Source organism: Colius striatus, chromosome 18, assembly GCF_028858725.1.
Source record: "Colius striatus isolate bColStr4 chromosome 18, bColStr4.1.hap1, whole genome shotgun sequence".
NCBI classification, from domain to species: Eukaryota; Metazoa; Chordata; class Aves; order Coliiformes; family Coliidae; genus Colius; species Colius striatus.
Window position 1 is genome coordinate 12645118 of NC_084776.1, and position 24130 is coordinate 12669247.

The 24130-nt window shown below is 57.1% G+C and overlaps 1 protein-coding gene across 1 annotated transcript in view; it reads left to right on the forward strand.

Moving 5' to 3' along the window:
* The window catches only part of NTN1 (netrin 1), a 100772-nt gene extending 83131 nt beyond the window's left edge, over positions 1–17641 (forward strand). Inside the window, exons 5-6 of the mRNA XM_062011022.1 lie at positions 9430–9504; positions 17313–17641. Coding sequence (XP_061867006.1) covers positions 9430–9504; positions 17313–17641 — 404 coding nt within the window. The remainder of the gene's footprint in view (positions 1–9429; positions 9505–17312) is intronic.
* Positions 17642–24130: the final 6489 nt, after the last annotated feature.

The window sequence follows — 24130 nt, forward strand, 5'->3', positions numbered from 1 at the left end:
ATCCAAAGGAGTGAATAATTCATCCCTGCATGGGTATTCTCTCACTTGTCTCAGGCTGTAAGCAAGGTGATGGATTGACTGTGTGATTGATTGACTGATTGATTGGCCACAGCATCCAGCTCCCTCCTGAAAAGAGGTTTCTCATGGTGATCTGCAGTGAATGGCTGTGAGCACAATAGGGGTGAGGGGCTTCCAGGCAGGAAACTGCTGGTCACTTCAAAATATTCCCAAAAGTCTGTGGAAGAAAAACCAAACCACCAGGAAACTTCTGCTGAAGGGCAGATGGGCTTCACACACAACTGCATCGTGTCCTTCTAATCCCATTGCAGGGCTTCCTGCACCCCCACATGCCTTCACCCCTCCATCCCTGCACATCTCCATCCCTCCTTTCCTTCATCCCCACATCCCTCCATCTCCAAATCCATCCATTACTCCAGCCTCACATCTCTCCATCCCTCCATCCCCAAATCCTTCCATTCCTCCCTTTCCACATCCCCACATCCCAGCTCTGGGACACTCACCTCAGGGACAGTCCTGACACTGGTGCCCATCATAGCCAAGCCACAAGCTGAGGAGCAAGGACTTGCAAGCCCAGTATTGCTGTCAAACCCATCAAAACCACAGTGATTTGAAGGGCAATGATTTCCTCCCCACCCTGGGACATTGCCAGATGCTGATTCCCCTCAGGGAGGCAAAGCTCAATTACCAGAATGAATCACCACCTTGAGCATCTTTTGCTTTTGGAGGATGCTTTTCCAGGATGACCTGAAGCTTTCCTGTGCCATATCAATAAATCTAGAGGAGCAATCATAATCTTGCTCAAAGAGGTAATTCTGAGGCACAAGGTGCTGTTGCCCCCAGAGAGGAAAGTCTGATTTCCCTGTGTGCTGCTGGGTGCTGCTCAGTGCCCTGGCTGGGATGTGTCTGTCAGGCTGGGAATTTATGGGGTGCCTGAGTTCAAGGGGGTTCCTCTGAAGGTATTTCATGGTGTGGAGGGCAGCTCTCAGCAGCACACATCCCCAGGCTCTAGGAGCAGCAGCTCTGCACTTTGTCAGTGCTCAGAGCTGGGGATGTGGCTGCAGTGGGATGAAGCAATGCCCCATCTCCTACCTCCCACATCTTGGAGCTCAACACGGGCTGCTCCTGCAGGGAGGTTGTTGGAAACGTGCTGCCAACCCCAGGAGAGAGAGAGGAGGGTGCAGAGGAAGGGGAGGATGAGCCATAAAGCTCCTGTGTTCACACAGTGTCTGCCAGTGTGTTAGTGTCTGGCATAACTGGGCTGTCCCCACTTTGCCACTGGTGCCTGTAGCCTCCCTGCTCACTCCCTTTAGAGCTGGGAAAGGGTGGGATGCTGATGGGGCCACGGCTGCTATGGGCACCCATGTCCCAAAGCACCAAAGTTTACTAAATCAGTCCCTTCCCATCCCCAAACTGGCAGCTGAAGAAGCTGGAAGCCTCCTGCAGTGTGCCTTGGCAGGTGCCTGGGTATGGTTTTCCCCTCAGAAGGCAGCAGCCACAGGTCCCAGGGCCAGACCAAAGGGAAAGGGCTGTGCTGGGCCCTGGCAGCACCTGACCCACGCTCAGACTCAGCTGCCAAGAAGCTGCATCAGCCCAAGGCTTGGAGCAGGGCACTGGGCATGGTTATCCCTGGCAAGGGCAGCTCCCCAGAGGGGGTGGCAGCCCTAGAGGGGGCAGTGCCAGCTCTGCTCTGAGGCAGGCTGGGTGCTGCAGGGGTGGGAAGGGGCTGCAGGCATGTGCAGCTCAGGGCAGCTTTCCCCAGCTCCAGCCCACAGCCTTTAATCTAATTACATGCTTTATTTGCACCAATTTGTTTCTCAATCAATCTTGTTCAGCCAGAAGAAAGGAAGCTACTGTGGGCTCATTTGCACCTTCTTGTTCCAAGGGAGAGGTTAATGGCAGTTGTCCTCTCTGGAGATGCCTTCAGACCTGGCTCTCCCAGGGGCTCTGCTCATCTTTTCCCCCAGCAACATGCAACAAGTCCCCAGTTCAGGCCCAGAGCAGTGACAGGACTACTCTGACCACAGAGTCCCAGCATGGTGGGGTGTGGGAAGGGCCCTGCAGAGCTCATCCAGCCCCAGCCCCTGCTACAGCAGGTTCCCTCCATCAGGGGCACAGGAATGTGTCCAGCTGGGGTTGGAAACCTCCTGAGAAGGAGCCTCCACACCCTCCCTGGGCAGCCTGGGCCAGGGCTCCCTCACCTCAGCACCAAAGGACTTGCTCCTCCTGTGCCACTGGAGCTTTGTGTGCTCCAGCCTGTGCCTGTGACCCCTTGTCCTGGCACTGGCCACCACACAACAAACACTGGCCCCATCCTCTCCACACCTGCCCTTTAGGGATTGATAAGGGCACCCCTCAGGCTTCTCTTCTCCAGGCTGAACAGCCCCAGGTCTCACAGCTTTTCCTCCTCACACACATGTTCCATCCCCTCAGCATCTTGGTGTCCCTGCACTGGCCTCTCTGCAGCAGTTCCCTGTCCCTCTGGAGCTGGGGAGCCCAGAACTGGACACAGGACTCCAGATGAGGCCTCAGCAGGGCAGAGCAGAGGGGAAGGAGAACCTCCCTCGACCTGCTGCCCACACTCTTTGTGATGCCCCCAGGCTGCCATTGGCTTCTTGCCCACGAGGGCACGTTGCTGCTCACGTTTCTTTGCTGCCCACCAGCACTGCCAGGTCTCTCTCCTGGAGCTGCTCTCCAGCAGGTCACCCCCAGCCTGTGCTGCTGCAGGGGATGGTCAAGGCCACCCCAAGCAGTGGTACCAGTTGGTCTTTGGTCAGCCCCAGGGTAAGAACACCAATGTGCATGTTCTATCTGCAAAGGGCACCGTGCAGGACAGTGGGGCAGTTGTCAGGTAGGGGAAGAAGAGCCAATTTAGTTATAACCAACTGCCCTGTCCCATTCAATCACCAGGCTGAGGAAGGGGCTGCTGAGGGTGTAGCAGAGTGCAGGAGAAGTCATCCCACTGCTGAAGTGAATAATCTGGGAAGAATCCTCTGCCATAAATTTGTTTTATATTCAGAAGCCTACTCCAAGACCATCCCACTGGAGTGCAGCCCAAATTACACCACCAAGCCCTCCACAAGCCAGATGAATTGCAGCCCCATCCACTCACCCACGGGGACAGGCCTGTCTGTGCTCCCTCTGAAAGGAGGGGGCTGCTCAGAGCATCCCTTCCCTTGGGATCTGTGGTCAGCAGTGGCCAAGAGCCAGAAGCTTGGAGCAGGCTTGGCCAGCAGCAGTGGCACGCTCCGAAATGGCTCCAGCAGTCATTCACTGGGACTGATGGAGGGGATGTTAAAATAGTTCTTTAGGATGGAAGCAAGGAGCAGGTTCAGCACAGTGGGAAGTGAAACAGGATTTCACAGTCACCTGAGGAAATGTCCAGAGGTCCAAGAGCTGAAGGCACCTCTGCCATAACTGCTGGGGGCCAAGTCTGGCACAGGGTCATCATCTCCTGCCCTAGCTCTGGGCAGGGCAGGTTGCATTTTGTCCTGTGCCCACTTGCAGTGTGATTTCCAACTGCCTTTGGAGTGATTTGAGATGGCTCAGGGAAGTATTCTCATGCCCAGTTTGGGCACATCAAGCACCAGCTGAGCCCGTGCTCAACCACAGAGCAGAGACGTGATGCTTCTGCTCCTGCCCTCCCCAGGAGCTGCCCCCTTCCCCCCACACACCCCTTCTGCTCCATGTGCTTTTCTTCCAAGCTCCCTGCCACAAGCTGAAGCTCTTGACCTGCTGCCTGCAATGGGGCTGGAGGTTTATTCCCAGTCTGACCAGTCTGGAGGAGTGTCCAGTCCCATGGGCACAGGGCAGCTCTGCAGACTCAGCAGTTGTGCATCAAGACTACAGGCTGGAGCAGTTCTTTAGAGATGGTGTTTCCAAGCACAGATTTGCCTAGAGCCAGGGGGGACCTGGATGTCCCTCACAGTCCCCACTCCTCACCCCCACTGCCCCATCACAGCTCAGGCACTGGCTCCAGGCAGGGATGTCACTGAGGAGGAAGGGCAAAAGGAAGGGAGGTGAAAGCTGTTCATCACCCTGGTCTCCTTGCATCAGAGCAAATTCAAACAGCCCCATTGACCTGAACTGCCCAGCTCTGGAGGCACCTGAGCCCCCCACTGCCCTCCCACTCCCATTTTCTCAGCCCCATTCTCTCCAGTGATGGGCTCAGGGGTTTGGGATTTGCCATTTGGACCTTCACCTGCATTTCACAGCTCAGCCTAGTTACACATCCCACCCAGCACAAGCAGGGGATGGGGGCACACAGCCCCCACCCTCAGAGCCCTTCTGCAGCACACGAGCACCCTGCAGCCCCCCAGACTGCTGAGGCCAGGCTGCCAAGGCTGAGTGTCTCCTGCGGAGCCACGACTCCTCCACTCTGGCTCCCAGCCCACAGAGGTATTTCGGGCCCTACCTGGGGGAAATCAATAGGAACTGAGCTGCATAAATCGGGATTAGAAACGTGAATCCCCTCGGGGGATTGAAGCCTTCTATCTGTGCTTGGAGTCAGGTACCCAGCCAAGAACTGTGCCTGTAATCGTTCTGTCATGTCAGGATCAAGGGGCCTTTCATTTCCGTTCCCGACACGTGGCTCTGGCAGAGGCTTAAAGCTCATGTCAGAACTGCAAGCGCAGCACCCCTGCAGCCCCCTGGGCTGCCCACAGCTCCCAGCCTCCTGCTGCCCTGCTCAGCCCCAGCCCACACCTTCCCCAGCCCCCTGAAAGGACCCTGGCTTGGTTTTAAACAGATTAAAAAAGGCAACTTTTGTGGTTAAAAAGCAAAACCCCAAACAAGCAACAACAACAACAACAACAAGGAGGAAAACAAAGGAGGTGTTTAGCTGTGAAAACTCTTTGCTCAGCCAGAGAACTGGTTATATCAAGGGGATGGGCTGAGCTGCAAAGCTGCTGAGTGCTGTGCTGACACATCTTACTGAGCTGTGAGGGACACGAAGCAGCCGCCTGCCACCTGCACACACACAGCCCCCAGTCCCGTTCCCCCTGCTCCCCCTGCTCCCCCTGCTCCTCCTGCTCCCCCTGCTCCCCCTGCTCCCCCTGCTCCCCCTGCTCCTCCTGCTCCCCCTGCTCCTCCTGCTCCCCCTACTCACCCAGCTCCTCCTGCTCACCCAGTTTCCCCTGCTCCCCCTGCTCCCCCTGCTCCCCCTGCTCCTCCTGCTCCCCCTGCTCCCCCTGCTCCTCCTGCTCCCCCTGCTCCCCCTGCTCTCCCTGCTCCTCCTGCTCCCCCTGCTCCCCCTGCTCCTCCTGCTCCTCCTGCTCCTCCTGCTCCCCCTGCTCATCCAGTTTCCCCTGCTCCCCCTGCTCCTCCTGCTCCCCCTGCTCCCCCTGCTCCCCCTTTTCTCCCTGCTCACCCAGCTCCCCCTGCTCCCCCTGCTCCTCCTGCTCCCCCTGCTCCCCCTGCTCCCCCTGCTCCCCCTGCTCCTCCTGCTCCTCCTGCTCCCCCTGCTCCTCCTGCTCCTCCTGCACACCCAGCTTCCCCAGCTCCCCCTGCTCTCCCTGTTCCCCCACCTCCCCCTGCTCCCCCTCCTCCTGCACACCCAGCCCCCCCTGCTCCCTCTGTTCCCCCAGCTCTCACAGCTCTCCCTGCTCCTCCTGCTCCCCCAGCTCCCCCAGCTGCCCCTGCCCTCCCTGTCCCCCCACTCCCCCTGCTCCCCCCACTGCTGCTCCCCCTGCACCCTCCCGCTGGGAAACACCCACAGTTTATGCTCTAGGGGCACCCAGCAGGGAGGTGTGGGATGTCCCCACTGTGCATCACAGGGTGTTAGGGTGAGGGGATGAAAAGGAAGCCCCAGGCTTGGGGTTTGTGTCTCTGAAACAGGGCTGAACTGTTTGTGCAGCTGAGCAAGCTCAGTGAGGAAGGTGCTGGGAGGAGGGCAGGAGGGGGTTTGGGTGTCACCACTCGATTTCTCCTGCATCATCCTGAGCAGTGCTGCGAGGCACAGGCAGGACAGCCAGAGGCTCAGTCCAGTGAGCGTGGCTCTGGGAAGCCCAGGGGAAGAGGAGGCTGAGGGGAGACAGGAGCACTCTGCAGCTCCCTGACAGCAAGATGTCACAAGGTGAGGGTCAGTCTCTTCTCTCCAGTCTCTTCTCTCCAGGCTGTAAGAAACAGCCTCGATTGGCACCAGGGGAGATTTGGATTGGAGCTGAGGCAGAACTGTTTCCCTGAGAGGGGTGTCAGCCCTGTGCCAGGCTGCCCAGGGAGCTGGGGGAGTGCCCAGCCCTGCAGGGATCCCAAAGCCCTGGAGCTGAGGTGCTGAGGCTGTGGGTCAGTGCTGGGCTGGGCAGGGTGAGGGGAGGGCTGGGACTGCAGCAGCTTCAAGGGCTTTGCCAACCAAAATGATTCTGTGGTGCTGGTGCAGGGGTGTTTGAGTCCTTCTGAAGGCAGATGGCCACGCCACATGCAAGCTAGGAAGGGCTCAGGATCCCAGAAGCAGTGCTGGAGCAGGACTTGCCCTTGGTGGGCTCTGCCAGCCTGCTGGAGGAGATCCCCACAGGTCCCAGGGCAGAGCCTGGGGCACATGAGTGTCAGCTGCTGCCCAGCCCTGCACACCACCAGTGCTCAGGGCTGCTGTTGGAGGATCACAGAATCACAGTCACACAATGGTGGGGGTGGAAGGGCCCTGCAGAGCTCATCCAGCCCCAGCCCCTGCTCAAGCAGGTTCCCTCCATCAGGGGCACAGCAACGTGTCCAGCTGGGGTTGGAAACCTCCTGAGAAGGAGCCTCCACACCCTCCCTGGGCAGCCTGGGCCAGGGCTCCCTCAGCTCAGCACCAAAGGACTTGCTCCTTCTGTTTGCTGTAGCTGTTTGTGTTCCAGCCTTATATCCTCCACCCCTTGTGTCCCCCAGTGTCTGTGGTTCAGGGCTGGCCAGGAGAGGAGAGATTTGCAGCCCCAAGCCTTGTCCCTGCTCAGCTGCTCACTCCTGCTCACTCTCACATCAGCTCTGTAGGGAGCTCCAAGATCTTTGTGCCAGAGAACCTTGTCCTGTGTGTTATAACCACTTCCCTGTGCTGACCCCACTGGGCTGGAGCAGACTCGTGCCCAGTGTCAGAGCCCCATGGCCTCTCTCTCATCAGTCCCCTTCTCCACTGAGGTGAGGGAAACCTCCCTGTGCTGTCAGCTCACTGCATGCACATCTGTTTCCCTTAGAGACTTTTCCTTCAGTGCTTATGGCCAGGAACATCTTACCAGTGGGTTGGATCAGGAATGTTTCTGTTCCCTGGGCTCAGCGACACCAGGCAGCCACGTCCCACTTGAGGGTGGCATTGTGCCACGTAGGCACAGCCAGGACATGCCCAGTGAATCCCCATCACCTCAACTGCAGCTCTTATGGAACAGCCACTCCTTTCTCCCTGCACTTCCAGTTTTATCTCATGTTCAGGGCTCTGTTAGATGAGCAAAGGGCTGCTGGAATCGCTCAGTCATAACTCACCTCCTGGGTTTCTAAGGGCTTTTGCTGGGCACAGCAACCTGGGGGGTTTGGCAGAGGAAGGTGCCACACTATGCCATGGTTCTTACTTTTGGCCCTGACTAGGTCAGGCTGGAAGAGTGTGAAGCTGTGTGTGACCATGGGTGCTGTCCTGAGGGGTGGGAGCAGCAGGCAGCAGCAGGGCAGGAGGATGCTGAGATGGGGTGACTCTGCCTGGCTGTGCCCAGGAGGGCTGGGGCACACGTGGGTCATGGGTTGGTACTGAGGTGGCACCTGATGGTCCTGGGGTGCATGTGTGAACAACTCACTGGATTTCCTTCTCTCCTTGGTGCCCCCACTCAGGCTGAAAAAGTAGCTGCTGCTTGGCTCAGGCTGGGTTTGGCTCTGCTGCCAACGGGAACACTTGAATGTGAGGCCCATGAGACACGCTGGAGCATCTTCCTCAGTGATGACTAATAGGGCAAGAGGAAACAGCCTCAGGTTGCCCCAGGGGATGTTGAGGCTGGAGCTGAGGCATAACTGTTTCCCTGAGAGGGGTGTGAGCCCCTGTGCCAGGCTGCCCAGGGAGCTGGGGCAGCGCCCAGCCCTGACACAAGATGAGCTGAAAGCTCTTTTCCAACCCAAACAATCCTGTGGTTCTATGATACCAGGCTGCTGTGCTGGTGCTGGTGCTGCCAGGCTGCTGTGATGGTGCTGGTGCTGCCAGGCTGCTGTGATGGTGCTGCCAGGCTGCTGTGCTGGTGCTGGTGCTGCCAGGCTGCTGTGCTGGTGCTGCCAGGCTGCTGTGCCAGTTCTGCCAGGCTGCTGTGCTGGTGCTGCCAGGCTGCTGTGCCAGTTCTGCCAGGCTGCTGTGCCGGTGCTGCCAGGCTGCTGTGCCAGTTCTGCCAGGCTGCTGTGATGGTGCTGCCAGGCTGCTGTGCCAGTTCTGCCAGGCTGCTGTGCTGGTGCTGCCAGGCTGCTGTGCCAGTTCTGCCAGGCTGCTGTGCCAGTGCTGCCAGGCTGCTGTGCTGGTGCTGGTGCTGATGCTGCCAGGCTGCTGTGCTGGTGCTGCCAGGCTGCTGTGCTGATGCTGCCAGGCTGCTGTGCTGGTGCTGCCAGGCTGCTGTGCTGATGCTGCCAGGCTGCTGTGCTGGTGCTGCCAGGCTGCTGTGCTGGTGCTGCCAGGCTGCTGTGCCAGTTCTGCCAGGCTGCTGTGCCAGTGCTGCCAGGCTGCTGTGCTGGTGCTGGTGCTGATGCTGCCAGGCTGCTGTGCTGGTGCTGCCAGGCTGCTGTGCTGATGCTGCCAGGCTGCTGTGCCAGTGCTGCCAGGCTGCTGTGCTGGTGCTGCCAGCCCGCCGTGCCGTGTCAGCCCACCCTCCTGCCTGCCAGCATGTCCCAGCAGTGGGGGCCCATTAGAGATGAAATGTTCCTACTGGGGTATTTTATTTGCACACTTCAGTAGAGTGGACACCAAAAGGCTTTGCTAATGCTTCATGGGCTGCTAATTTCCTCTCTGACCCGCATTGTGGGAGGGTGACCCCGGCCCGAATCTCTCGGCAATGAATGCCAAAGGCTGACACCAGCCCGGGTTAGGGGTGACAATGGGGCCTCTGTGGGCTCTGGGCAGCTCCAGTTGGGAGCTGGAGAACAGGGGGAATTTGTGTGGCTCTCAAAAGCTCTGGGTGGCACAATAAGGGAGGCCCCCGGGGTCTCCCAGGAAGACAGAGGCAGCCCAGGGAAGCTGGGCTGGGGGAGGACGGTTTCCTTTGTGCAAAGCTTGCTTTAGAAAGGAAGGTTTCTCTGAATGCCCCCTTAGACCCAATCGGGGGCTGGCAGATGGATATCACAGGCACGCTGCTTATTCATGGCAGGCTGCAGCTTTGAGCCTCCAGCAGCACCCCCCTCCCTCCTTTCCCCCAGCCTTTTCTTCGTTTTAAGGCTAATTTGTTTTGTTAATGTTTTCTTGCCCTCCCCCTCTCCCTGCAGATTGTGACTCATACTGCAAAGCCTCCAAGGGGAAACTGAAGATCAACATGAAGAAGTACTGTAAGAAAGACTATGGTGAGTTGGCTGTGTCTGGGGACAGGAGTAGGGTGGGAACATCTCCCCCCATCTCCCTCCCCACTGGGGTGTCCCCAAGCCCACCCAGCCCAGCCAAGCAGCAGCAGCCCTTGTGCAGGGGTGTGTGCCATTCAGGGCATGACCTGGCTGGGTTTGGGGAGGAAGCCTCTGGTAGTGATGCTTGGAAGAGCATCACTTGTTACTTGGAAAATAGGAGCTGCTCTGCAGATGCTGATACACCCCCAAATCGGGGTCCATAGTGTCCTCAGCCCACAGTGTCTTCTGGGTTGTAACACCGTGTCCTCTTGTGCTGCCCTGTGGGGCTGAGCAGCAGCCAGTTCCCTGTCACCCACATCCACTCCCCTGGGATTACCAGGCAAATATGGAGGGTGCTGCAGCCCTGGAACCAGCCCTGGAATCCCCATCCTTGCTGCCACACAAGGTTGTCCACATCCTTCCACAGCTCTGGCTGGCAGCAGCAGCTCAGAGCAGCACAGCCCAAGCTCCTGCCCCATCTCTCTCCTGCTACATTATTGTTAACGTAGGTTCCTTTCATATGGGGTCACCAGTAGGTTCATGCTGAAGTGTCCAGGGTGACCTTGAGAGGGGGGTTTCTTCAGGTCACACCAAGAAACCCCTTGAAGCCTTCACCAGGGCTGGGCAGCTGCTCTCCATCCCAGCTTGGCTGTCACCCACTGGCATTGATCCACCCCAGCACAGGGCTCGGCTCTGCTTGGGTCCTGCCTGCCCTAGAATGAGGGCACCAGAGAATGGTTTGGGTTGGAAAAGCCCTTGAAGCTGCTGCAGTGCCAGCCCTGCCCTCACCCTGCCCAGCCCAGCACTGACCCACAGCCTCAGCACCTTGGCTCCAGGGCTTTGGGGTCCCTGCAGGGCTGGGCACTGCCCCAGCTCCCTGGGCAGCCTGGCACAGGGGCTCACACCCCTCTCAGGGAAACAGTTCTGCCTCAGCTCCAGCCTCAACCTGGGGCAACTTGAAGCTGCTTCCTCTTGTCCCTCTTGTCTTGTCACTCATTAGTTGGGAGCAGAGACTGATCCTCATCCCACTCTCCTGTGGAATAGCTAAAAGGTCTCCCATCAGCCTCACCCTCCCTCTCTGGCTGTGCCAGGCTGTTGGGATGAGCTGAGCATCAGGAACAGGACCAACCAGAACAATCATGTGGAGCTGGTTAAATCCATGTGCTCTGTCCCAGGGGATGTTTAGAAATGTTGCTAAACATAGGCAGGAGTTGGAAATTGTCTCAGACTGTAGAGTGGGGAGCAAAGTGTCTGCAGGAGGGATCGAGCGTGAGCCTTTGGGTTTGACCCAGGAGTGAGGAGTGGGCTGGGAGCCTGGCTTTGAGCTGAGCCTTCAAGCATGTGACCAGCCACACTGGTTGCCCCTGTGTCTGTCAGCCCTTCCCCTCCACAGGGGAGGAGAACATAAAACCAGAGAGAACTTTTTCACCAAGAGGGTTATTGAGGGTTGGAATGGGCTGCCCAGGGAGCTGGGGCAGTGCCCAGCCCTGCAGGGATCCCAAAGCCCTGGAGCTGAGGTGCTGAGGCTGTGGGTCAGTGCTGGGCTGGGCAGGGCGAGGGCAGGGCTGGGGCTGCAGCAGCTTCAGGGGCTTTGCCAGCAGAAACAGTTCTATGCAAATATAGGCATATATATTTTCACCAAGCTACCAAGTTAAAAGAAAACCAACCCATCCCATTGTCATCAAAGTATCTAGGAGTGGAGATATCTCTTCCCTCCTTCAAACATGCTCAGGGCAGCAGCTCAATGTGTCTGGGAAGTGCTTGAGAGAGCAAAATGTGTTCCCATTGATCAGCCCATCCCCACACAAGGCACTTCCCACAGGGCCAGCTGAGGGATGCTTGGTGGTGGCTTTGTGCCCTGGCACCTCCACACGAGCTCAGGGGAAGGAGGAAGGCTTTGAAAGCAACTTTTTCATTTGCCTTCTCATTTCTTTGTCCGTTCCACGTGTCACAGGGAGCATCCTTTGAGCTGCCAGGGCTGGGGCACGCTTGTGGTACTCATGCTTGAGGCTGTGCTGAGGTCTGGCCTCGCTCACAGGAGCTGCTGGAAAAATCCAGTGAATGCCTTGTCCCTTAGAGAAAAGGGTTTAATAGCACAAGGAGAAAGTCATTGCTGGACCATGAGCTCCTGAAAGATGGGAGTGGGGCTGAGAGCCAGGCTTGTAAAGCCGTGGGGCTTGTCATGGGTGAGTTCTCTGCTAGCACATGCATCCCTTCCTTTTCCCACCAGGCTTCTCCAGGGCTCAGCTCACACTGGAGCATTTGCTCTCTGAAGAGGGGAGAAAAGAACCACTCAGTTGCAGGAGACTTGGACCTGCCATGATCCAGATTGGCCTGGGGGAGTTTGAAGGGTGGTAGGGAGGAAAAGAAGCCACGTGCCTCCCCCCAGAAGCACAAGTCATTGTTGTCTGCAGCTCTCAGGGTGAGGGTTGTGATGTTTTGGTGGGAAGCAGCTCTTGGGCTGTGCTCAAGGGGCAGCCCCAGCGTGGGTTCACTCCTTGGCCTGTCTGATCTCACCAGGGAGATGTTTCTTGGAGGAGGTTTGGATGAAAGTGCACACTTGGTTTAGTTTGAGGCTGTGACACTTGGGCTCTCAGCATTCAGCAGAGAGCTCAAGAGCTATCTCAGGCAGGAGAAACCCCCAGAGCAATGAATGAGGGTCCTGGAAGAAGCTTTTCCTTTCTCTTTTATCACGCAGCATCACTTCTGCACAAGCATAAACGAAGCAAAGCTGTTTACCAGGGGCTGGCTCAGGGCAAACAAGCACAGTGCAGGAGCTGGGCTATTCCCACCCGAGCCCTCTTGGTCCTGGGGGGGTCTCCAACCAGCCCCATGGACCTGACCAACCCCAACCAGCCCCACAGCCCTACCAAACTTCCCTTTCCAAGGGCAAAGCAGCCCACAGAGCAGCAGGGTATGTGATGCCACGGCACAGCCTGGCCAGGGCAGGGCCAAGGAGGGAAGAAAAGGGTTGAAAAGGTGCAGGGAGGGATAATAAAGACTTTGGGTCTGACACCCCAGCAGGAAGCCAATTAGGAGGCTCTTTTCCTCACCTCTTGTCCTAAAAGGCCCTAATTAGCTTGAACAGAGTCACTTCTCCCCAGGCTCAATCGGGCAGCTATCATCCTCAATGGGGCTTTTTAGCTCCCCATTTCATTCAGCCATTCAAAGGGGATATTTCCCCTTATTTATTTGCCTTATCTGTTTGTTTTTTGTGGGGTTAGTGGTTTGGGTTTGTTTTGTTTTGTGTTTTTTTTCCTTCTCCTTTTAATTTGCAATGGGGAGAGATGGGTTTTGGCACAAATATTTGGAGTGAAACAGGGCCCTGGGAGGGCAGGCAGGGAGATTTGGTGTGTGCCAAGGAGGGAGAGGCAAGAATAGGAGCTGAAAAGGGTGTTCTGGGTTTATTTGGGCTGCCTGGGGGAGTGCAGGGCTCAATGGGCTCCCAGAATATCCAAGTAGAGGAAGAGGGTTTGCTGGGTTTGTGCTGGGGAAACAGGGGAGGGGATGGAGGTCCCTCCAGAGCCCAAAAGGAGAGGAGATTACTTTGTTAGAGCAGGTGATGCTGCTCCAGGTGATGTGGGAGCATCCCTTGCATGCCACAGTTTCAGCTCATCTTGGGGGCTTTTTTCAAGTGAGATGGGCAGCTGCAGTAAAGGAAACCCAGAGCTTTTTAACCCCTGCTGTCCCCTGAGCCTGAGCTCCACATGCTGCCTGTGCAGGTGATGCTGGAGTGTTTGGTTGGGTACCAGCACTTTGCTCTCAGCCCTGGGAGGACGCTGGGGAGGGGATGGGGGTGAGGAGTGGGATCTTCATCTGAAAGGTGAGATCAGCTGCTCACTTTGCCCTTTCTTGGAAAAAAGCTCTTCCTTCTGCTGAGACTTCCCTGAGTCACCCCCTTTGTTGAGAGGAGCTTGGCAGGGGCTGCTGGAAGAAAGCAAATCGTGTTTTGGAAAGGCAGTTTGAAAAGAGAGACGAGGGGACAATAGATCCTGACCCCACAGAAAAACCCAGAGCAGGGGGAAGCACCATCCCAGCTTGTCCCCAGCTCACAGCCCCTGAAAGGTGAAGGTTCCTGGAGCACTGAGTGATCCCTCCTGTGGCCATGTCCTGAGGGATGTGAGGGGTCCCCTGAGGCAGTGAAGGGTCCTTTGGGGCAGTGACAGATCCTCTGGGGCAGTGAGGAGTCCTTTGGGGCAGTGAAGGTTCCTCTGGAGCAGTGAGGGTTTCCTTAGGGCAGTGGGGGGTCCCATGGAGCAGTGAGGGGTCCCCTGTGGCAGTGAGGGGTCCCCTGTGGCAGTGAGGGGTCCCCTGGTGCAGTGAGGGGTCCCATGGAGCAGTGAGGGGTCCTCTGGGGTAGTGAAGGTTCCTCTGGAGCAGTGAGGGGTCCCCTGTGGCAGTGAGGGGTCCCCTGGTGCAGTGAGGGGTCCCATGGAGCAGTGAGGGGTCCTCTGGGGTAGTGAAGGTTCCTCTGGAGCAGTGAGGGGTCCCTTGGGGCAGTGAGGTGTCCCCCAGCCCAGGAGGGACATGCAGGGACGATGGGATTAGGGCTGACAATCTCCCATCTTGCAGCAGGAGGAAGCTGCAGCTGGAGGGAGGTGAAGGCACCACCAAAGAGATTAAAACTAATACAAATACATTCCCACTTTGGTTAACCCTTTGGTCCAGTGAGGAAACAGCCCCTTCTGCCCCCAACCCTTTTGCTGCTGGCTGGAGTAAAATCCATGCTGGTTCCATGCTGTGTGGTGAGAAGGGACCTGACCCCTGGGCTGCCCCAGCTCAGGCTGTGACCCTGCAGCCAGCAGCACTCTGCAAACACCCATTGCCAGCTCTCTGCAGTAACAGCCCTCATGTGTCCCCCAGCAAAGAGCTTTGCTCCCTCTGCCACCCCCCTGCTCCCAGGATCTTTCCCTGGGGCCAGTGCAGCACAGTGATGCTCCCAGTTGCTCCCAGTTAAGGAGGAGGATTTCCTTTGCTGCCAGGGCTGTCAGGCATTGGAAGGGGCTGCCCAGGGAGCTGCTGGAGTCACCATCCCTTGAGGGGTTTCAGAGCCAGGTGGATGCTACACTGAGGGAAACGGGCTGGTGGGTGATAGGGCTGGGACAGAGGCTGCATTCCATGAGCTTAAAGGGCTCTTCCAACCCCGATTCCATGATTCTAACTCCCAGTCTCTCCCAGTCGCTGGAGGTTCCACAGAGCCCCAGCTCCCAGAGTTGGGTTGTCCACTGGGCCCACTCCTAGGGCAGTTTGCCAAGGGGAATCTTGGAATCAAGGCATGTATCACAAGTCTCATTTACTTTAGAGACTGGGGTTTGGTTTCTTTTCCCAGCCTCCCCCTTTTCATGGCAAACTCCTGGTTCTGGACCCTGCCTGAGTGCTGCGAGGCTCTGCTTTGATTTAAGCCTTTACACCCCTGCCCTCAAACACCTTGTTCCAAGGGATTGGGATTGGTTTTTGTTTTTATTAACATCAAACCATCCAGCTCTCTGCTTCCATCTGCAGCATCCAGCCATCAGGTGTTTGTTGTGGCTGGAGGCTCCCAGCCAGGCCCCGAGGAGCTGGGCAGCATCACGAGCCCCAGGGCTGTGGCTGGGGCAGGTCTGCCTGGCACCCTGTGCCAGGGGGGCAGGAGGGGACCAGAGACCACCTCCAGCAGCTCAGGGACCCCTCAGTCATCTTTTCCTTATGAGGAAGCAGAAGGTGCAGCTCATTTCGTTTTGTCCCCCCACTCCAGGTCAGCTCCTGGGAAGCACAGCAGGGAGGGTCATCAGCACCCACTTGAGTGAGCACCATCCCCTCTTCCATCCTGTCACCTGGGTGACCCCAAAACACCCTCAGGGATGTTTTCCCAGGGATGTGGTGATGGGGACAGTCTTGAGTGTGGCTCAGCCTCACTACAGGGGTCTGGTGGGTGCACAGGCCAAGGCAAAATTTGCCCTAGGAAATGGTGTGTGAAGGACCCCACTGGGCACCAAAAGCAGCCTTGAAGTGCTGGGGCACAGCTGAGCCCCCTCCCCTGAAGCTACAGAGCAGAAAGCTCCTCTTTCATGACAGAAGTGTCTAAATCCCCAGGGATCACCCAGGGGAACCAGCATAGGTGCTTCCAAAACCTCCTCCTGGCACCTCTGTGTGTCTCCTGCCCCTTGGGAGATGCCACCCCACCACAAAACACCCACTAAGCTCGGGCTCAGAAACCAGGCTGAGGGGAAACGGCGCATCCAGGACACGAAGTCACGGGCTGGAACCTGCTGCCAGGGCTGTGGCAGTGCCAGCCTGGCCTTCCCTGCAGCTTTCACTCCTTCCACCTCATTAATAAAAGGGGGGGTGGGGGGGAAACAAGAGACAGGGGGCCTTGACATGGAAACCAAGCCCAGACTGTGTGTTTTAGAGTGGAGTTTCCTGTAACCACCTCTCTCGGGTTCCTGCTCGTTCATTTGCTCCATGCTGTCAGTGTGGACCCAGGCAGGTCAAAGGTTTAAGCTTCTCTGGAAAGATTTCTTTCCAAAAAAGCAAAAAAAAAAACCCAACTCCTGGCTAATCTTCACATTTTGTTACCTTCCCAGCAGCCTGGGAAACACTGGCTCACAGCTCAGGCTTGGGCTGGTGGTTTATTAATGAAAGCATCTGGTGTCCATGACATGCTCTGAAAGAGCAAGGGAAAAAAACCCCAAACCATATATTTTGCAACGTGTTAAAAAGCTGTGCTGGGCTGCATAGCCCCATGGCCTTCCCCAGCTCCACAGCAGGCTGCATGCTGGGGCCTGGAGGGTAGGGTGATGTTGTGGCACTGAGTGCAGGGCTGAGATGGGGTGCCCAAGGCAAAGGGGAGCGTTTTGCCTGGGGATGCTTTGAGGTTTCTTCTCCCTCTGTTCGTTGAGAAATGCAGGGTTGGAGCCTCTCTGAGACAGACAGGCAGGGTTGCAGCTGGTGGGATGTGGAGGAAAAGGTGTGAAATGAAAGGGGAAAAGCTCAGACATAGATCAAAAAGCACCTTATGGCAGCATTGCACAGAACTGCTGGTCCCAGCTGGCTCTCCCATCCCCACCTGGGACTTTCCTTCTGTCTGCTGGTGGGGACAGAATCCCAGAATCCCTGAATGTTGGGGGCTGGAAGGGCCCTGCAGAGCTCATCCAGCTCAACCCCTGCTACAGCAGGTTCCCTCCATCAGGGGCACAGCAACGTGTCCAGCTGGGGTTGGAAACCTCCTGAGAAGGAGCCTCCACACCCTCCCTGGGCAGCCTGGGCCAGGGCTCCCTCACCTCAGCACCAAAGGACTTGCTCCTCTGTGCCACTGGAGCTTTGTGTGCTCCAGCTTGTGCCTGTGACCCCTTGTCCTGGCACTGGCCACCACACAACAAACACTGGCCCCATCCTCTCCACACCCACCCTTTAGGGATTGATCAGCATTGATAAGGGCCCCTCTCAGGCTTCTGCTCTCCAGGCTGAACAGCCCCAGGTCTCACAGCTTTTCCTCTTCACACACATGTTCCATCCCCTCAGCATCTTGGTGTCTCTGCACTGGCCTCTCTGCAGCAGTTCCCTGTCCCTCTGGAGCTGGGGAGCCCAGCACTGGCCACAGGGCTCCAGCTGTAAGGACAGAGTCATTTCTGTGCCACCCTGGCTGCTTTGGTTGCTGTCCCCAGCCTGGGCTCAGCGAGACAAAATCCCTTTTCCTCACACAGCCTGCTAGGTAAGACCTGAAACCCATTTTCCTCTCACCAGCTCCAAGTGTAACCTCTTTTCCCCTCTTGCCTGGTGTTTTTCCTTCCCAGCCGTCCAGATCCACATCCTGAAAGCGGAGAGAAATGCCGACTGGTGGAAGTTCACGGTGAACATCATCTCCGTGTACAAACAGGGCAGCAGCCGCATCCGGCGCGGGGACCAGACCCTGTGGATCCACTCCAAGGACATCGCCTGCAAGTGCCCCAAAATCAAACCCATGAAGAAGTATTTGCTGCTGGGGAACAACGAGGACTCTCCCGACCAGAGCGGCATCATCGCGGACAAGAGCAGCCTGGTGATCCAGTGGCGGGACACGTGGGCTCGGCGCCTCAGGAAGTTCCAGCAGCGCGAGAAGAAGGGCAAGTGTAAGAAAGCTTAAAGGAGGAGCCCAGCAAGGGAGGGAGAGACTGAGTGTGCATGCTGCTTTGTGTGGGGCTGGGGCAGGGCTGGGGCCTGGGGGGGAGCTCGGGAGGGGGTGGGAAGGGATGGTGGCCACGGGGAGGAAAAGCGAAGCTGGAGCGTGGAGATGGAACAAGAGGAGTGTGAGGGCTGGGGGTGGCACCCCCTCGGCTTCTCTCTGTGTGCTGCTGGCTGGAGAAAACAGACACCAAACTGCCTTCTGGCTCTTCTCATCTGCCAAAGCGTGGCCTGGGAACGTGGAACCCTGGAGACACTGGGAGCAGCAGCCCTGGGAATGAACTCCCCGTCCCCCAGAGCCTCGGCTTGGGTTAAACAAGTCAGTTGTGCCAGAGGAAACTAACCAGAGACTTCTAGCTGGGGACAGATCCAAGGATCCACTGATGGGTTATTTGAAGACTTTTTGGTGTCCAATAGCTGTGACCACCCCCTGCAGCCAGGCTCTGCCTGTGGCCGTGCTCTGACCCCAAGCTTGGGCACAGCAAAGATGAGCCCACCCTGGTGGGTGACTTCCAGGTGTGAGCACGATTCAGGGGTGAGCCCTTGCTCCATCCCCATGCCCTGAGGAGTGCTGTCCCCCCACCCCTGCCGCAGCAGTGTGAGCCCAAAGGGGTGCCCTGGTCCCCCCGTGGCCATCGAGTCACAGCCAAGGAGCTGAGAACCCAGATCCCCAAGGAAACACCCACACTCTGCAAAAGAAATCAGTTGGCATCCAGTGCCCTGCAAGATCTCACCCACTGCAGTCCCCGAGCCCACCTCGGCCTCCCTGAGACCCCCTTCACGGCTTGTCCCTCCCTGTTGCTCCAGCAGAGGGATGAACCCTCGGATGAGACGAAGCCTCTGCAGATGACACCGAGGTCCTGGCTGGCCACTCGTTTCGCTCCCAAACTCAGGCAGCTCCCCCAGTCCCACACCAGCTCTGCCCTGGCTCCCTGACATCCCCCGTGGAAAAGCCTCTTGGGAGACGAAAGAGGTGGGACAGCAAGTGCCAAGGGACTGTCCCCAAGGGCAGTGGGGCCAGCACAGAGCTCTGAGGCCGAGTTCCAGCCAACACAGGGCAGAGACCTGCCCCAAGGGAAGGGCTCTCACTGGATGAGCTGGGCATGACCCAGCCAGAGCATCCTCACTGCTTCTTCCTCCTTCTGCTGGGGGTGAAAACCAGCAGATGGGAAATTCCCACTCTCCAACCGCTCTAAGCAAGGCAGTGGCTGCCTCACCACCACCTCCCACCCCACAGCCCTGCCTGAGGGCTGCAGCATCTTCCCCCAGGGCACACTCTGAGGTCGGTGTGGTGGCCTGGGCGTTGTGTCCCTGTGCCACACGAGCCCACGAGGCCCAGGGACAGGGCTCAGCTCATGGATGGCACCAGGCAGGGAGGGCAGGACGGGTACCTGGAGGAGAAGCAAACATTATAGTTGCTACGAGAAGCAAAACCTCCCTGATATTTTTCCTTTTAGGAAACTTGGAAACATCTCTTTCATGACATTTTCCAGTGGTTTTGCCTTGTTTTATAGCAATTGACAATATTTATGTAATGACATAAACCACCATAAAGCGAGGCAGCCGTGTAAATAGGTGTAAAGTGGAGGGAGGGCTCCCAGGGAAGCACTGGAGACACTGCCTGGGGGGAGCCAGCTCTGCCCAGCCCCCTGCAACCACCAGCCCCACCAGATGATTTGGGTATCAGGAGAGAAATCCCACCCTGGACATCAAGCATCTTCCCCAAGTCAGTGTTTTCTCCCCTTACCAGAGCCGACAGTTTTCTTTACTTCAGAGCTCAAGGAGAGCCAACGGTTTTGCAGCCAGGGGAACCTGAGCCACCAAGTTGTGAAGGATCAAATCTGACCTCAAGTGTCTAAACAGAGGCTTCAAGTCCCCAGGGGGAGTTTGGATGTTCTGCTGTGGCTATTCACAGCCGCTGCTAGGGACACCTCGCTCAGCCTCAGCTGCCCGGGGTGACCTTGAATGGTGGGAGACCTTCAAATGGCCTAAAAGCAACTGGCTCCAACCCTAAGGGTTTCTCTACCTGGACAGCAGGAAGGCCAGGGGACATGGGGCCTCAAGAACTGCCCCCTGAGCATGCCTGGACACCCCACACTCACTCCCATTTCCTAACCTTAGCCCATCCTCCCCAGCACAGACCCAACACCCCTCACCCCCCATCCCCCAGGGACAAACCTCATCCCCTTCCCCAGTCCCACCACTGTGGGAGGCTGCAGAAGAAACACCATCTACTTGTCTCACGGCCAGAATCCTCTGGGCACTGACACAACCAGTAAGTCAGAAGGAAAAGGAGTTTTCACAAGGTGTGACACCACCTGGATCCCACCACAGGCAGAAGCCAAGTGCCCCCATCCCTGCACCGCCAGCACCCCATCCCCACGTCCCTTCCCCACCAGCCCAGAGGAGCCCCATGGTCCCCCAGTGCCCCTCAGGTGCTCCCAGTAACCAGGAGCTGCTGGTGTAACTGGTACCCAGCCTCAGGGAAGGCAGAGCAGCACTGCTGTCGGGGTGTCAGGGGATGCTGTTCCTCTCCACTCCAGGCAAACATCAGCCTCGTGTGCGGGGGGACCCACAGTGAGGAACCCACGGTGGGGAGGGGAGCAGGGCCTGGGGGCCTTGGCATGGTGGGGAAGGACCAGAGTGGCCTTGGAGAGCAGCTGAAATGCCAAAACAACCCCCACAGGCCCAGAGCACCCGACCAACCTCGTCTCGTGTCGTTCCCGTTCGTCTCGTCGTGCCCCTGCCCTCTCCCCACACACCCACCGCCTCTCCCCTCACAAAACCTGTGTTCCTCTGGGGGGGTTGGGGCTTGGGGGTCTTTTGTTTCGTTTTTGGATGATTTCTGTTAATATCTTGAACTGTAAATGTTGTTTAGTTCTGACCACTGCAGACTGCTTTGGGCAATGGTTCTTTACGATGCATACTAATATATTATGGTTATTATATATGAATATATTTAATGACACGTGGAGAAGTTGTGGATTTCCTTCTTGTTTTTCCAAGTCTTTTCTTTTTTTGGTTCCTCTTTTTTTTTTTCCCCTTGGGTTTGGTTTTTTTTTTGCCTCTCTGTTTGGTTCCTTAGATTGGCTGTAACTGAACCTGAAGGAGCTTGTAACTGTTCAGCACCCACTTGGTAGAACTAAAGTCAGAAACCAGTTGAATAAACTCTTGTAAACTGTAGAAATCTCCAAGAGTCTCTGATTCCTCTCAGGCCACAGGCTGGTGAGAACAAAGGATGGGGACCTGGGCAGGGAATCCCAGAATCCCTGAATGGTCAGGGTGGGAAGGGCCCTGCAGAGCTCATCCAGCTCAACCCCTGCTAAAGCAGGTTCCCTCCATCAGGGGCACAGCAACGTGTCCAGCTGGGGTTGGAAACCTCCTGAGAAGGAGCCTCCACACCCTCCCTGGGCAGCCTGGGCCAGGGCTCCCTCACCTCAGCACCAAAGGACTTGCTCCTCTGTGCCACTGGAGCTTTGTGTGCTCCAGCCTGTGCCTGTGACCCCTTGTCCTGGCACTGGCCACCACACAACAAACACTGGCCCCATCCTCTCCACACCCACCCTTTAGGGATTGATCAGCATTGATAAGGGCCCCCCTCAGCCTTCTCTTCTCCAGGCTGAACAGCCCCAGGTCTCACAGCTTTTCCTCCTCACACACATGTTCCATCCCCTGATCATCTTGGTGGCCCTGCACTGGCCTCTCTGCAGCAGTTCCCTGTCCCTCTGGAGCTGGGGAGCCCAGAACTGGACACAGGGCTCCAGATGAGGCCTCAGCAGGGCAGAGCACAGGGAGAGCAGAACCTCCCTTGACCTGCTGCCCACACTTTGCTGGATGCCCCCAGGCTGCCATTGGCTCTTGCCCACAAGGGCACGTTGCTGCTCACGTTTCTTTGCTGCCCACCAGGTCTCTCTCCTGGAGCTGCTCTCCAGCAGGTCACCCCCAGCCTGGTGTGCTGCAGGGGGTTGTTCCTCCCCAGCTGCAGGACTCTGCACTTTCCCCTGTTGAACCTCAGGAGGTTCCTGTTAGTCTAATCAAAGGGAGTGTTCCCTCTAGGCAGTGCTCACTGGTTTGTCAATCTCAGCAGTGTGTGTCCCCAGCACCCCCACCAGCAGCCACCCGCCCTTGGGGACAGTGAGGCCACTGCAGGCAGCTGGGATGGGGGATCCCCACCAGCACCTCAGTGCTCTCTGGGGTCACCATGAGCTCTCGACTGGGGTACATCCCACTGGGCTTCACATTCTTCCTCTGCTGCCTGAGGAGACAGAGCTGGGGCACACCAAACCCCATGGGACCCTACAGGGAGCAGGGGGAAGGTGTGGGGATGTGTGGGGACAGGCAGATCAGGGGCCAGGGGAGCTGCCAACCCCACTCCAAACCCATTTTCTGCCCCATCAAGGGCTGTTTGCCAGCACTGGCCCTTTCTGCCACCACAGTGAAGGGTCTCTGGGCTCCATCACCCATTTCCCACAGGGCATCAGTGGTACCAGACAGTGCCCAGGCAGATGGAACCAGGGAGCAGCAAGGACTGTGGGACAGACAAGCATCAGAAGGGGAGGTGGGGGGAACAGAGGCAGCAAAACACTTCCCAGAGAGAAAAATACAGGCAAAAGGTCATGCAAACCGCTGAGGGGTCACCCAGTCTGACCCACGGCCTCCACAGCACTGTAATTCATGGATCTGAAAACAGCCCAGAGGACAGAAATCTCAGATCTTTATTGCAGAGATAAATGGGTCACAAGTGGCACAACCTCTGCTGCCTGAGGCTCCAAGGAGAGGCAGATGGGTTTCCCAGATCACTCTGGCTCCATGTCCTCCTGACAGGCTCATGGGTGTCCAAAGACATGCTGAGTCTGAAAAGGGGCAAGGATGCACCTGCATCATGGGCTGGACACAGAGGGCTTGATCTCAGCCTGGTCCCACCAGGCAGTGCAGGACACATCCATCCCCTGCCCTGAGCTCAGCACTGAGCTCACAGCTCACCTCTAGAAATAGAACAGAATCAGATAAGCATAGAATAGCAGAACCATTCAGGCTGGCAAAGCCCTTGAAGCTGCTGCAGTGCCAGCCCTGCCCTCACCCTGCCCAGCCCAGCACTGACCCACAGCCTCAGCACCTCAGCTCCACGGCTTTGGGATCCCTCCAGGGCTGGGCACTGCCCCAGCTCCCTGGGCAGCCTGGCACAGGGGCTGACACCCCTCTCAGGGAAACAGCTCCAGCCTCAACCTCCCCTGGGGCAACTGCAGCCCCTTTCCTCTTGTCCTGTCACTTGTCACCTGGGAGCAGAGCCTGACCCCCAGCTCCCTGCAGCCTCCTGTCAGGAGTGTCAGAGAGTGCTGCTGTCTGCCCTCAGGCTCCTCTTCTCCAGGCTCAACACCCCCATTCCCTCAGCCCCTCCCCAGCCCCTTGTGCTCCAGCCCCTTCCCCAGCTCTGTGCCCGGCTCTGGCCACGCTGCAGCCCCTCAGTGTCCCTGTGGCAGTGAGTGAGGGGCCCAGCACTGACACAGCCCTGGAGCTGCAGCCTCCCCAGGGCCCTGACATGGCATTTCCCCCACAGCTCCAGTGCAGCCCCACAGACCTTCAGTGACAGCAGGACAAGCTGGGGTTTATCAGGATGACACCGTGGCCTTGGGTTTGTAATAAAACCTGTCCTTTACACAGGGCCCTGGGGTTGTATTTGAATCCCCAGGATGTGTAATTCATCCTGATCCTTGTGACACAGTGACTTTGTTCTGGTGGAGGCTTTGAAAAGATGTTTTCTGACCTGTTGAGTCCTCAAACACATTTTTTCTGGTGGTGCTCAGGAAAGGTAGAAACATGAGTCTTTGCTTTGCTGCAACATCTAACAAAGGGCTTCTCAGACTTGCCCTTTAGGTAACATTTAATGTGTGCTCTGGGTGAGGAGGTTTATTAAAAAGAAGAGGATTTGGCTATGTTCTGCTGTGTTGTGGAAAGCTTTTCTGTCTCCCCTCCTAACCAAAGAGAAAGGAAGGTTGGAAGAGCAGAGCTGCTGGGTTTTGGCCTGAGTAGGCAGGTTGGGGGCTGGTGTGGTTTCACCAGGCTGCTCTGATTTCCAGGCACAGGGCAAAGGATGCTCAGGCTGCCCACTGGATCCTTCCCATAGGGTGCAAGAGTCACTCACCTGTGGAGGATTCTCCAGGCAAAGATGTTCCTCATTCCTCTGAAATGTGCCTGTAGAGACATCCCAGGCTTCACACTCCCTCCATGTCTGAGGGCAAGTTCAGCATTTCAGCTGCTCCCAGTCATTATTTCATCCAGGAGAGAGGCACTGAGGGAAGGGCTGGGTCATGTACGAGGCACTTCAGGTGTCCAAGTGCCCTCTATAATGAGTTCCTGGCTCCTAGGTGAGGATAAAGATGATCTGGAAAGGCTGCTGGGCATTTTCACACACCCTTATTTATTTATTTATAAGGCTGCAGCTCCAGGGCTG